This window comes from Rhagoletis pomonella, unplaced genomic scaffold, assembly GCF_013731165.1.
Source record: "Rhagoletis pomonella isolate Grant_MI unplaced genomic scaffold, Rhpom_1.0 Rhpom_scaffold_00006, whole genome shotgun sequence".
Taxonomy (NCBI): domain Eukaryota; kingdom Metazoa; phylum Arthropoda; class Insecta; order Diptera; family Tephritidae; genus Rhagoletis; species Rhagoletis pomonella.
In genome coordinates this window covers 6,821,750-6,833,986 of record NW_023458560.1, presented here as the reverse complement: position 1 = coordinate 6,833,986, position 12,237 = coordinate 6,821,750, and the positions used below count along the sequence as shown (strand labels likewise).

At 36.0% G+C, this 12,237-nt stretch overlaps 1 protein-coding gene across 2 annotated transcripts; it reads right to left on the bottom strand.

Annotated features, from left to right (window-relative positions):
* Nucleotides 1-2,026: 2,026 nt before the first annotated feature.
* LOC118741607 lies at nt 2,027-10,558 on the bottom strand. Of its 2 annotated transcripts, XM_036473600.1 has the most exons (3): nt 10,158-10,558; nt 2,504-2,609; nt 2,349-2,423 (listed from the first exon to the last, which is right to left on the bottom strand). In XM_036473600.1, coding segments are annotated over exons 1-3 (321 nt in total). In that variant the 5' UTR covers nt 10,372-10,558; the 3' UTR covers nt 2,349-2,422. The 2 variants fall into 2 exon arrangements, with proteins under 2 accessions (XP_036329492.1, XP_036329493.1); XM_036473599.1 differs by having other exon boundaries at nt 2,027-2,609.
* Between the last annotated feature and the right edge of the window lie 1,679 nt (nt 10,559-12,237).

Genomic DNA, 12,237 nt, shown 5'->3' with positions numbered 1-12,237 from the left:
TTGGTATCTGATATAGATCGACCCATGATACAATAATTTTTAGAAGGTAGTTTCACTTCTTCTTCTTATCCGCCATGTTAGCTATCTGACAGAAAACATGTTTCGCATTTTTTGTTGTACCAACTTTTCAAAAAAAAAATCCAGCTTTTGACGTTGGAAAAATAAAACAAAGAAAAGCCAAACATATAAGTAGAGAAATTTTCGAATATTTTGTAATAATTTTCTTAATAAAAAATTAACTGCTGCTTTCGTGGATATTGCAACACACGGAATAGATGTAAGGATACAGCTATAAGAGCCACCGCACACCACACTACTTTATCGGCCGCCTATTTAAATGATAGGGCTCGCTTGAAATATGTACATGAAGATGTATGGAGGTGCGCACATTACACCAGCTTAATCGCGCTGTGGTGCAATGGAAAGACCAGAGAGCACATCTAAATTGGCGGCCGATAAAGTCCGTGGTGTGCGATGGATCTAATCCATTATAAACAAGAAATATTGCTGTTATATTTTCATTTTTATGATTTTTATTCATGTGATTAGCAGTGGCAAAAATGTTTGTATAAATATATATATTTATAAAAAATTAAGTGATCAGTTATGAATGTTTCATAAATTTTTACATGTTCTGTTAAAAAATATCTAAAATAACAAGCGATAATCCCCAAGTTCTATATCGTAGCAGTGGCCACATTGCGTGTTTGTCACAGACACGGTTTATGTCAAAAATTTTGAAGTGAAACTACCTTCTAAAAATTATTGTATCATGGATCGACCCATATTTTAAATGAAAATTATTAACAATAAATAAAAAAGATAAGGTGCCAAGAGCATCATTTTCAATTTTGCTGATATTATTTTGACCGCAACTGTATCTCTTACTTTGTTTTTGTGGGTTTGTCAATTATATGTTTACGTACATACTTTATTTTAATTTTATTTATCATAAGCTTACAACTAATCTGAGAATTAGTTCGTTGGAATGGATCACCTTTGTTAGTATATGGTTCGCAGTTGGGATTTTAAAGCAAACCCTTTATTTCTCATTTGTCCCGTTAAATTTTTGGGATATATTATGCATTGTAGCAGAGGAAGATGGAGTCCCCAACTGCGATGGAAAAACCGAGCGGAGAAGGACTTGACATTTCCAATTAGCGTCAGTTGGCACAGAAATGAAACGACCAGCGCGCTTTGTTGAACTCCGCCAAAATTGCTTACTGCCATACCTAAACAAAAGCTCAAGCGTTGTCTAGCCTTCAGAAAATAGGCTGACTTCCAAAACATCAATTGCACTGCATACGTACAAAGTTTAATGTTCCATAACGCCAAACTACTTTTCCAAAGCGCATCCGAAAAGTTATCTAAACGCATCGCTTCGTTCGTTTTTGGTTACCATTGGTGTTTCAAAAATAGAAAATTTCGAAATGGTGATCATTGTTTTATTAGATATTCAAAATATGCAATGTATATGGTTGTAGTGTTTCGGAACTCTGCATATACAAACAGTTTAAATACCACAGTAGAACAGTATTCAAACATTATATTGGTACGTTTTGGAAGTCAGTGATACTCATTTTGTATGAAGAATACCGAAATAACGTGGCGTCAACGCTAAGCGATTGGAACATCCGATTTTGACAGGAAGTTACGAAGTGAAGTTGGCTGCATAAAACCGCAAAATTGTCATTCTCGTGTTTAACACAAAGGCACCTATGCTTATTGTTAGTGTTAGTTCTGCATATGACATAGCGTTGACGCTTTTGCCTAGGTATGGCACTTCGGCGTTAACGCTAGGCGTCAGAAAACGCTCCGTCCAACGCTTTTGTTCATAATATGAAGAAGAATTCAGCGACTCTGGCTTGCGAAAATCAAGTTTAACTCTCCTTAGGACTATTTTCATGGTATTTAGAATATGTGTATTTTTGTAGGAAATATGTATTATTAGTTTTTGGATTGCACAGCTTCGCAAGTCCAAAAGTCACCAAAATCTGAATTCCTTTGAAATTGAAACCAAAAGTTGTATGTTTAAAATCGTTCAAAAGATTTATTTGAATGAGAATTATGTCGTTCATAGTTATTATACAATTTTTCTTCCTCCGATTCTGCATTTAAGGCGTCATTTTCCTCCTCTTCTTGCAACTCATTCATTTTAGTTAACATATGCATTCTAAATGCCCTTTGCCTTTTAGTGGTCAGTTTCTCATAATCAGCCAGCAAACTCATGAAAAATAATGAATTTCCGTTTTCTGGTACACGTTCTCTGGCTTTTGACTGTACAAATTCAAACACTGGCGGTACCACTGGCTCTGAAACCAAAGTTCTACTTCTTTTGGATGGTAAGTGGCTGTTTCTGACAATACTTGTATCTGATTCCATACTTTCAATATTTTCATTCAAAGAAGGCGGAGAGTCAAGATCTGTACAATCAAAATTGCTTATATTACTATACTGCGGATTGATATGCTCATTTAAAAAGGACATGCTATCAGCCCAATACCACTTCTTTTTCTTGCCAGCCGATCCTGATGACTTGGTTCTTTCTTCCCGCAAACATCTGGTGTAGGCATTGCGCAAGCTTGCCCATTTCCTTTTGCATTCCGATACTATAAATATATTAAAAGCAGTAAATTTAATGTTAAATAAAGTAAACAAAAACAAGTAAGAAAGTCTAAGTTCGGGCGGAGCCGAACATTAAATATCCGGCGCAAGTATTAAATACTAGCAGACCCGGCGAACTTCGTCCCGCCCAAAATTTTTATATATTTTATTGAAACTTTTTGGTCCAACATTTTCACCAACAATTCACGTTTACGATTTTCATTGGCGCATTTGTCTGCTAAGATTAAGGTTTGGTGGTCATTTTCCGCTTTAAATAACCTAAGGAAAGTGTTATATATGTTCTTGAAATTCTCCAGTTGTGCGGCATTTCATAGCACGGTTATTCGCAAAGCGAAATACATTTTTTCCTCTTCACTCCCTGGCGGCAACAATGACCCGGTTCTATAGTGAATGTCCTAGAAGCTTTACAGTATAGTAGGTGGCAATTTCAAAATGGGTGCGAATCATTGTTCTACAGAAATGCAATATACATATGTGACCTGGTCTACGGAAAGGGGGCTTAGGTGTCAAAAAATCAATTTTCACTTTTTGGTTGATTCGGATGGAAGATGAGATGCTTTTTCACGTGGTGAAAAGCAGAAAATCCTAACTTGCTTAGAAGTGTACTAAAAATAATAATAATATTAATAATAATAATAATAATAATAATATTAATAATAATAATAATAAAACTATAATAATATTCCGACCAACAACAACACTTACTGGACCAACAACAACACTTACTGGACGTCCGGCGCGGAGAACAATTAACGAGATAATGAGAAACTGACGAAACGAGTTGCTTACTTTTAACAGCTTTTGCACAGAAAACTAGTTTTCGCACGTAAGCTCCCTTTTCGTAGACCAGGTCACATATACTTATTTCAGACGAAATACCTTAAAAGTTTGAACGCATAATAATATTAGAAAATCACATCCATTGGGCCAATTGCAACGCAGGAGCGTTCGATATACTCAATGGTGCAACAGGTCGATTTAATCTGATCTTCACGGCCCCTTTTCTCACTTGGCTATTTTTAGTAATAGCTCGACTTCAGCACCACTTGGCAGCACGTTTTTGCAATAGTATTGCATACATATTTAAAACATTAGCCAAATGGGATCATAAATAAGACTTTTAGTAATAACTCAACTACAGCGCCAACTGTCGGATTAAATTGTGAAACTAAACCATCCAGAGACCCACTCAAATACACAAAAAGTTTCGTTAAAATCCGTACAACTATTTAGGAGGATTTCACTCACAAACACACCTACAGAAGAATAAAAAAATTCATTCAAAGATAGCTAAAGGTCGGTACGTTTGTAGGCCTCACACCCCTTTTCAAATAGCCCAAATTTTCTCCATGAGTATGGGCTTGATTTCAACTATATACATATCTCCATACGAAGTTCCAGTTTCAGAGATATGCCGTATAAAAATTCGATTTATATGGGAGGTGCCACGCCCCCCTTTCCAACAGCTGCCCTCTTTCTTCATGAGTATGCGATTGATTTCGTATATCTCCATACCAAGTTCCAGAACTCCACCATGAACACTTCCAAAGATAGGCAGTATGAAAAATTCGGTTTGTATGGAAGATGCCACGCCCCCTTTTCCAATAGTTCCAATTTTTCTCCAAGAGTATGCGATTTATTTCGTACATCTCCATACAAAACTCTAGAACTCTACCAAACAGTTTCCAGAGATTAGCAGTATGAAAAATTCGGTTTGTATGGTAGATGTCACACCCCTTTTTACAATAGCTAAAATTTTTCTCCAAGGGTATGCGATTGATTTCGTATATCTCCATGCCAATTTCCAAAACTCTACCATGCACACTTTCAGAGATATGTAGCATGAGAAATTCGGTTTGTATGGGAAGTGCCACGCCCCCTTTACATACAGATTTTTTCAGCCTAAAACCATCCTTGGGACATGTGCGGCAGGTGGCAGTTTTAAAAAAATCGGTTCAGCCGCTCTCGAGCCTTGCGAAAACTAACAAACGCCTTTCTAAATATATATTAGTTGAGATATATTATATATTATTATTATATTTTGACAGTATCCGTTGTTTCAGATTGGCGCAAAAAAAATCTTGCCTAGGGACGAATTCGCCCCTTGATATGGTCGTTACTTAAAGCTATTTATATTCGAAATTGCATGAAAATTGGAAAACAGGAATCTATAAGCTTATCCAGGCAAAAAGCTACCTACGTACCGAATTTTAAGCAAATCGGACCATAAATACGATTTCTTCGAACAGATCGGTCCCTGGCCCACTTCTCGGACAAAATGGATCATTTATGCTAATATATGCTAAAAAGCTACCTACGTACCGAATTTTAAACAAATCGGACCGTAAATACGATTTTTTCGAACAGATCGGTCTCTGGACCACTTCCCGGAAAAAATGGGTCATATATGCTAATATATGCTAAAAAGCTACTTACGTACTAAATTTTAAGCACATCGGACTATAATAAGATTTTTTCGAATAGACCGGTCCCTGGTCCACCTACCCGAAAAAAAGTAAAATCTTTTTAGCCTAAAACATGGTGGTTACCGAAAGCTATTTGCATACAAAATTTCATGAAAATCGGACCAGCCGTTCGCGAGATTACCTGTTACAAAAAAAAGGGACTTCTCTTTATATAATTAGTATAGATATGTTTTCCACCTTTCCGAAAGCTACCGCTACATGATAAGCCGGGGTGTATAAATTTTAAGTAAACTAGCGTCCTAAATTTCGAAATATTGAAATTTCAAGCATTTCTGAAATTTACCGTTATATGAAAAGCGGCCGTAATTTTAGTCCGATTTCAACAATGGTTTGCTTTTATGTGGCGAGCACAATAACCATACCGAGTACAAATTGCTAGAACGGTTAGCGAGATACATATATATGATCATAAGTGGGCGGTGCTACGCCCATTTACCAAAATTTTATCATAAGCGTATTTCCTGGTAAAGAATTGTTGCAACCATCAAATTTTGAATAATTTAGCTTTAATATTTACTGATTTATCGAGGATTTCGTATTTATCGAAATTACCGTTATATGGGATGTGGGCGTGGTTATTGTCCGATGTTAAAAATTTTCGGCCATTTGGTATGCTGTAACAGGGCCAACAACTGTGCCAAGTTTCGAAGAAATTGGTGCAGCGGTTACCAAGATATACACTTGTAACCATAAGTGGGCGTGGCTACGCCCATTTTCCAAAAAATTTCAATATTCTTATTTATCGTCTAAAATTTGTTGTAAGTATCAATTTTGAGAGAATTATCTTCAGTAGTTACTAAAATATCGCAGTTTTTGTATTTCTGAAAATTACCGTTATATGGGAAGTAGGCGTGGTTATTGTCCGATTTTGCCCATTTTCAATACCATCCGTCCTACGCCCGAAGGAAGTACACGTACCAAGTTTCGATAAGATATCTTAATTTTTACTCGAGTTATTGTGTGCACAGACGGACGGACAGACGGACGGACAGACGGACGGACTGACGGACGGACGGACGGACGGACGGACAGACAGTCACCGCTTAATCGATTTCTCTTTTCATTCTGATTATTTATGTATACATTTGTCTATATTTATCTCGATTAGTTTTGCCTGTTACAAACAACCGTTATGTGAACAAAGTTATAATACCCTTGTGCACAAGTGCGCTCGGGTATAAATGTAAAAATCAAGGTTGTACCATACATACGCACATACATACATATATATATATATATCTACCCAGAGGAAATTTTGTTAAATCCTTTCCATGATAAGGTATTACAGAACAGCTAGCCCCTAGGCAAGTGCAAAGCATATCTCAACATCACTACACACTGCACACTGTGTGTGTGAGCATTTCCAGCGCTCCTTCTCGAGAAGTCAGTAGGCCTTCAGGAAGACCCGGGGTCTAATATCGTTAGACCCAACATATAAATTATCATGTTTGTTAATTTTTGCGTACGTGAACGCCTTTGGACTAAATCCTGCAAAACCCAGACGTTCTGGAACACATTAAAAGTGTCAAAAGTGAAAATAAACGAAATGTTCGCGCATTCCGTCCACCAAAAACAAAGACAGTCTGCAAAACATGCAACACAGCATTCGCGGTGGGCAGAAATTAGAACTTTGCATCTCCTGTATCAAAAACACACTCGTAGTTTAAGCTTTTTTTGCACTAAGTGAAGCAATGTTATTTTTTCTTAATGTTTTTTTATACGGAAGTAGATTTTTAGTTTATGATTTAATTTTTCGTTAAATCATAAAATCAAAATCGGTACGAATGGTCACCGTATGTATAAGCCAAAAACTTGCTATTAAAATTAATTTCAAGTGAATAAAGTTTCGCTGATAGGATTCGAATGAACGGCGTTAATTTACCGCAGAATATGGCACCTTTCTTATTTATCAATTACTAAATTTTATTGCTTTGTATGGTATGCGAAAAATCCCGTTTCTGGACAGAAAATCCCATTCGCCCTTTTTGGTTGAAAAATTTCGAAAAAGGCGAAATCCCGCAAACAGGCAACAGTGATAAGTGCTTTCTCTCAAAATTGCTTTTCATTACGAGTGGTGAATGAGAGAGCTTTTTCTATTATTTATTTTGCAACGCAATTGATTCAGTAATTCTACGAATCAGTCGAATACTTTTTATAACATCCGGATAATCAACTGGACGTTTATTGACCGGATATCAAAATGTTATCCATATACTTGAATATTCGAACTGATAAACGAATATAAGGATATTCGCGTTATTTTATATATTATATTATACATATGTAATTTGTTTATATTTATAAAATAGTTAGAAAATACTTAAGCTACTTGTCATAAGAAAAACTGACGAAATTATGTTTGTACACTTATTTATGGTTCATTAACTTTCGGCTATGCGTCTTAAACCATCAAAATATTAGACTGGTAAGAGTCAAAGTGATAACAGGAGTGATTTTCCTGCATTTCAAGGAATCCGGAATCGGAACTCATCAACGTGGTAGCATCTCTACACAACACTGTCTTAGGATATCTTTGGATACTGTGTTCACTAGTTTTAATTTATTCTATGCATGTATGTATGTATGTATGTGGATTCTACTTTTCTGTCCCTAATATCCATAGCGTCACCTTAATTCACAAAGGCCCTAGGCAACAAATTTTTTTTACAGGAGAGCAAAAAACATTACAAAACCGGTATCAAAAACAAGTGGGGCTCGTTAAAAAGTGGCATGGAACCCCGTTGATTTGGTAATGGCGCTTACACATATGTATGTTAGTGTTTGGCCGAGCTTCTCCTCCGATTTGTGGCGTGCGCCCTGATGTTGTCACACAAAGCGGAGGGTCCTACAGTTTTACGCCGACTCCGAACGGCGATTGTGTTTTTTATGAGAAGCTGTTTTTCATGGCAGATATACACTCGGAGATTTGTCATTGCCTGCCGAGGGACGACCGCTGTTAAGAAAAACCCTTTTTTCCATATTTTTTGCGATGTTGCTTTGACCAGGGCCTGAAGGTGCTGTGGAGTGGAAGCGCGCACTGCTTACCACTACACCACAGCGGCCGACATTTATGTATTACACCCTACCAAAATCTGTGAAAACCCCACATTCAAAAAAAGTGTCGGTGAATTAAGGTAACAACGATAGGTATCTATCAAATCTCTTATACTCTCAAAACAGAACATGTCAAAGAATAGATTAAGTATCTTTGAGCTATCGTGGTACTATCAGTTTTATGAGCACAACTGTACATAAATATGTATGTACATAAATAAATGTAAAAATGAATGCATGCATGTGGAAGTATGTACATACATACATATGTATGTGCATTAGGGTGGTCCAAAACAGTAAAGTCGTAATGGTTATGCTCTCACCCCTTAGGATTGTTCTATATCGAAAAAAGGAGACTTTAAATAATAATACCCAACTGTTTATTTAACATTTTTTAAAACTAACGATTTTTTATTGGTCGCCCATTGCATTTTTCGGTGTTTTTGTGGGTTTTTGGCGGACCTATAAATTATAGCTGCAATGAAAAAGTGGTTAAATAAACAATTGGGTATTATTTTTGGGAATCTCCTGCAGATAAACAGAGTTTTCTGAAAGAAAAATATTGAGTCATAACTATTCTATACCATTTCTATGAAAAGTTGTTTTTTCCCCATATAAAATACACCGAAAAGTTTGGGCGCTTTGAGTGACCTCTAAATATTTTTTGATTTTAAATTAAAAAAATAAGGGTTTATTTTTTTCGGTATCGAACAATCCTAGGGGGTGAGAGCATAAAAATTCCGACTTTACATTTTCACATTCATTTTTGGACCACCCTAATGAACATACATGTATGTGTTAGGCGCGAACCCACGAAGTGAATAGCTAAAAACCCAAATGAAATTACTCAAATTGAAAGACTATATAACAGTGTTGCCACTTTGTTGTAATTCCTCAAAACGTGAGGAATTTCGGCTGCGCTTGAGTATTTTTTGAGGATTTTTCTCTCGATACATTTGCAGATAACAAATGCAACCATGTTTCGCACAACAGAGTTGTTAAATCGCTCCGCAAAGTTTTGAACAAAAAGGTTTCCGAAGTTTTATAAATAGCAAAATACAAACATTCTTCAAACCAACTCTACCCATTTCGCCATACACCATGCAAACATGACTCGTTCAAACAAAGAATTTTAGTTTTCTTCTGGTTCCGGTTTTGATTTTTGTCCACATTTCCCCATACACAACATAAATAACTTTAAGAAAAGGGATATTTTGCTTGGTTTGTCAAGCTGCTTGTGTGGTATTTTTCGCTCTTAAGCACATCTGCATTTTCTGCTAAATATTCAAAATGTTATCGATAATTTTTTTCATTCCATCGTTATATTTTCAAATTATGTACTTTGAACTTGCAAAATCTCGTTAAAAAATGGAGAGAACACGCATTGTTCGATCATAAGGATGTTCATATTGATTCTGCATTAGATCAAGAAAATTATAGGAAAAAACTCTTTGAATTAAAAGATTATTCAAGTTCATATAAGAATCCCAATTAGAAAAAATTATATCTGCATTACTAATATAGCCCTTTTCTAATGCTCCAGTAGAACGTATATTTAGTAGTTTGAAAATGTGTAGGACTGACTTGAGGACCAGATTGAGCACTCATATATGTAGTTGAATCAATATTATATACATACCAACAAAGGCATAAAAAATAACGGTGATACTTTGTTTGAACCGCCAGAACAAATGTACCAACTGAATTGGAGAATGTAATTAATTTTATACTAAGTACCAGTAAATAGTATGCAGTAAACAATACTCATATCTATAATAAGAAAATTTTGATTTTAATTTGGTCGGATTTTGAGGATTTTTCATTTGCTTTTGAGGAATTTGGTAATTTTTTTGTGGCAACACTGCCATATAATGCTGCAGGTTGTATACCCACTCTGTTTGTTTCGTAATTTGTCTCCCGGTTGCTTGTACATCTATGGATGCATGCATACACGTGTTTGTTCGTATAGTGAAAAATATTGCAAAAACTCACCCTCCCAATTCATTTCGATAGATACTTCTATCCACAGATTCTCAATTCTTTTTCGATTAGCATGGTCCATATCTCTAGCATCATATAGTGCTCTTCTTGCTTCAACTAAATCAATTAATTTTCCGGTGTCTTCGTCCATAGTCAGCAAAAATTTCACATATACTGCCACGACAGCCAAACGAAGGCAAACAGCCAGCCGTCTACAACGAAACATGATTTTCCGTTTCGCCTTGTTTCTTTGTTTCGATTTCAGGTATGACTTATGCCGCAACAAAGTTCGCAGTTATTGAAAACAATACTGGTTTGAAACAAACTTGTTGCAATGGCTATCACACAACCGCACACAAAGAAATGTGTCTCGACAATCACTCGCCACACACGTTGGAATATGTTTCGTTTCGTGCACATCGGAGGTGTGTACTGCCTTACCGCAGAACTCCACAGGCAAACACCGATGGCCTACCAACTGTCATTTTGACGAGAAATATGATTGCATGTTTTTGTGTGTGGGCACTTTGATGTCTTGAAATAAGCATTTGCCGCATGACGTCACCAGACAACATTCTCTCAATTTCGGTGTTTAAAAACATTTAAATCTTTAAAAAATACTTGCTGAATAATTTACTGAAACGTAATCATAAATAATCCAATAGGGAACAGATTTTAATTTTGATTTAATATCAAAATTTCATCGATGTTACCACCAGCACGCTTTCTTTCAAATTAAAATATGGCTGTCAAACTATCGAATTGCCTGCAATAGATGTCAAGCAATAAGCGCTGACATATATTGCAGCCCATGAGAAATAGGCGGTATCCATTGGAAATATATTTTGTGACATGGTTAACACGACATCAGTGTTTTCCTCTGGAGACAGGACCTTATGAAAAACAATAACTACATACATACACATGATTCAATAATACAAGTAAATTTGCAAAGAAGCAACACGGTGCCGCTGCTAAGGGAGCGGTGCGAGAGAGACAACTGTCAGTTTATCGAACCTTGTATTATTGAATCATGATACATACATGCATACGTAAGAATGATAGAATACAAGATTGCGCCGTCCTGGCCTTTGACATTTATGTACCACAAGTAAACAAAGAATAAGCGAAAAGAAGAACAAGTTGAAACAGCCATAACAGTTCACTTTACGGCTGCAATTTAGTTTGGCATCCCCGGAGTTCCGCATTAATACGGTAGACAAACGGGCTCGATTATTTGCATAACCAGCCTTAATTTGCTTTAACTCATGCATTTTCCTCTTTAAAATTAGCATAAGCAGCCGAACAAATGCACGAAATTTTTGGGAATTAACTCGGATCCGGGGAATTTTCGATGACAACACTGGTAAAAACGGCCAGTTGTTGTCTTTTGTACAAGAAAGCAAACGAAGCAGTCGAGTTTCGCGTACGCGGTAGCCGAGTGGTGAGAGTTGCGAGCTACAAGCCTGTAGCTGCCAGGTTCGATATTCGGTTGGAGCGATTGCGAAAATTTTTTTGTTTTTATTATTTATTTTATATTTTTTTTGTTTTATTTTATTTATATATTTAATTTTACTTTATTTTATTTTCATTTGCTTTATTTTATATCACGTTTCTTATTTTACTATTAGTTAATTTTAATTTTTAGAGATGAATTTTGTTAAAAATTCAACAACAACTAACTGAAAGTAACGTAAAAAAAATATAGAACTTATAAAAAAAGAATGAAAAAGAAATAAAAAAAGTATACTGGCCGTGGGACTCGAACCCACGACCTTGCGGCTGGTTTATTCGCATTACTGCCGTCTGTAAGGGTAAAATTTTAATTTGCATTTATGCTTATTAATTCAAATTAATTTTCTCCGTCTGTCTACCATATAAGGTAGCTAGGTAGCTATGGAACGATAGAGGGAGTTCTCCTGATTGCAAATATATATACTTTTAGCCGAAGCAGGCTTCTAGTTTTTAAGTTATTTGTTGTTAAAGTTTGTAAATTGAACTAACCTCTCGGCGCTATTTCACACAATAAACACTTTATTTATGTACACCCTCCTCAAAATAGTTACATTAAAACCCCGGCATGAGATTTCCA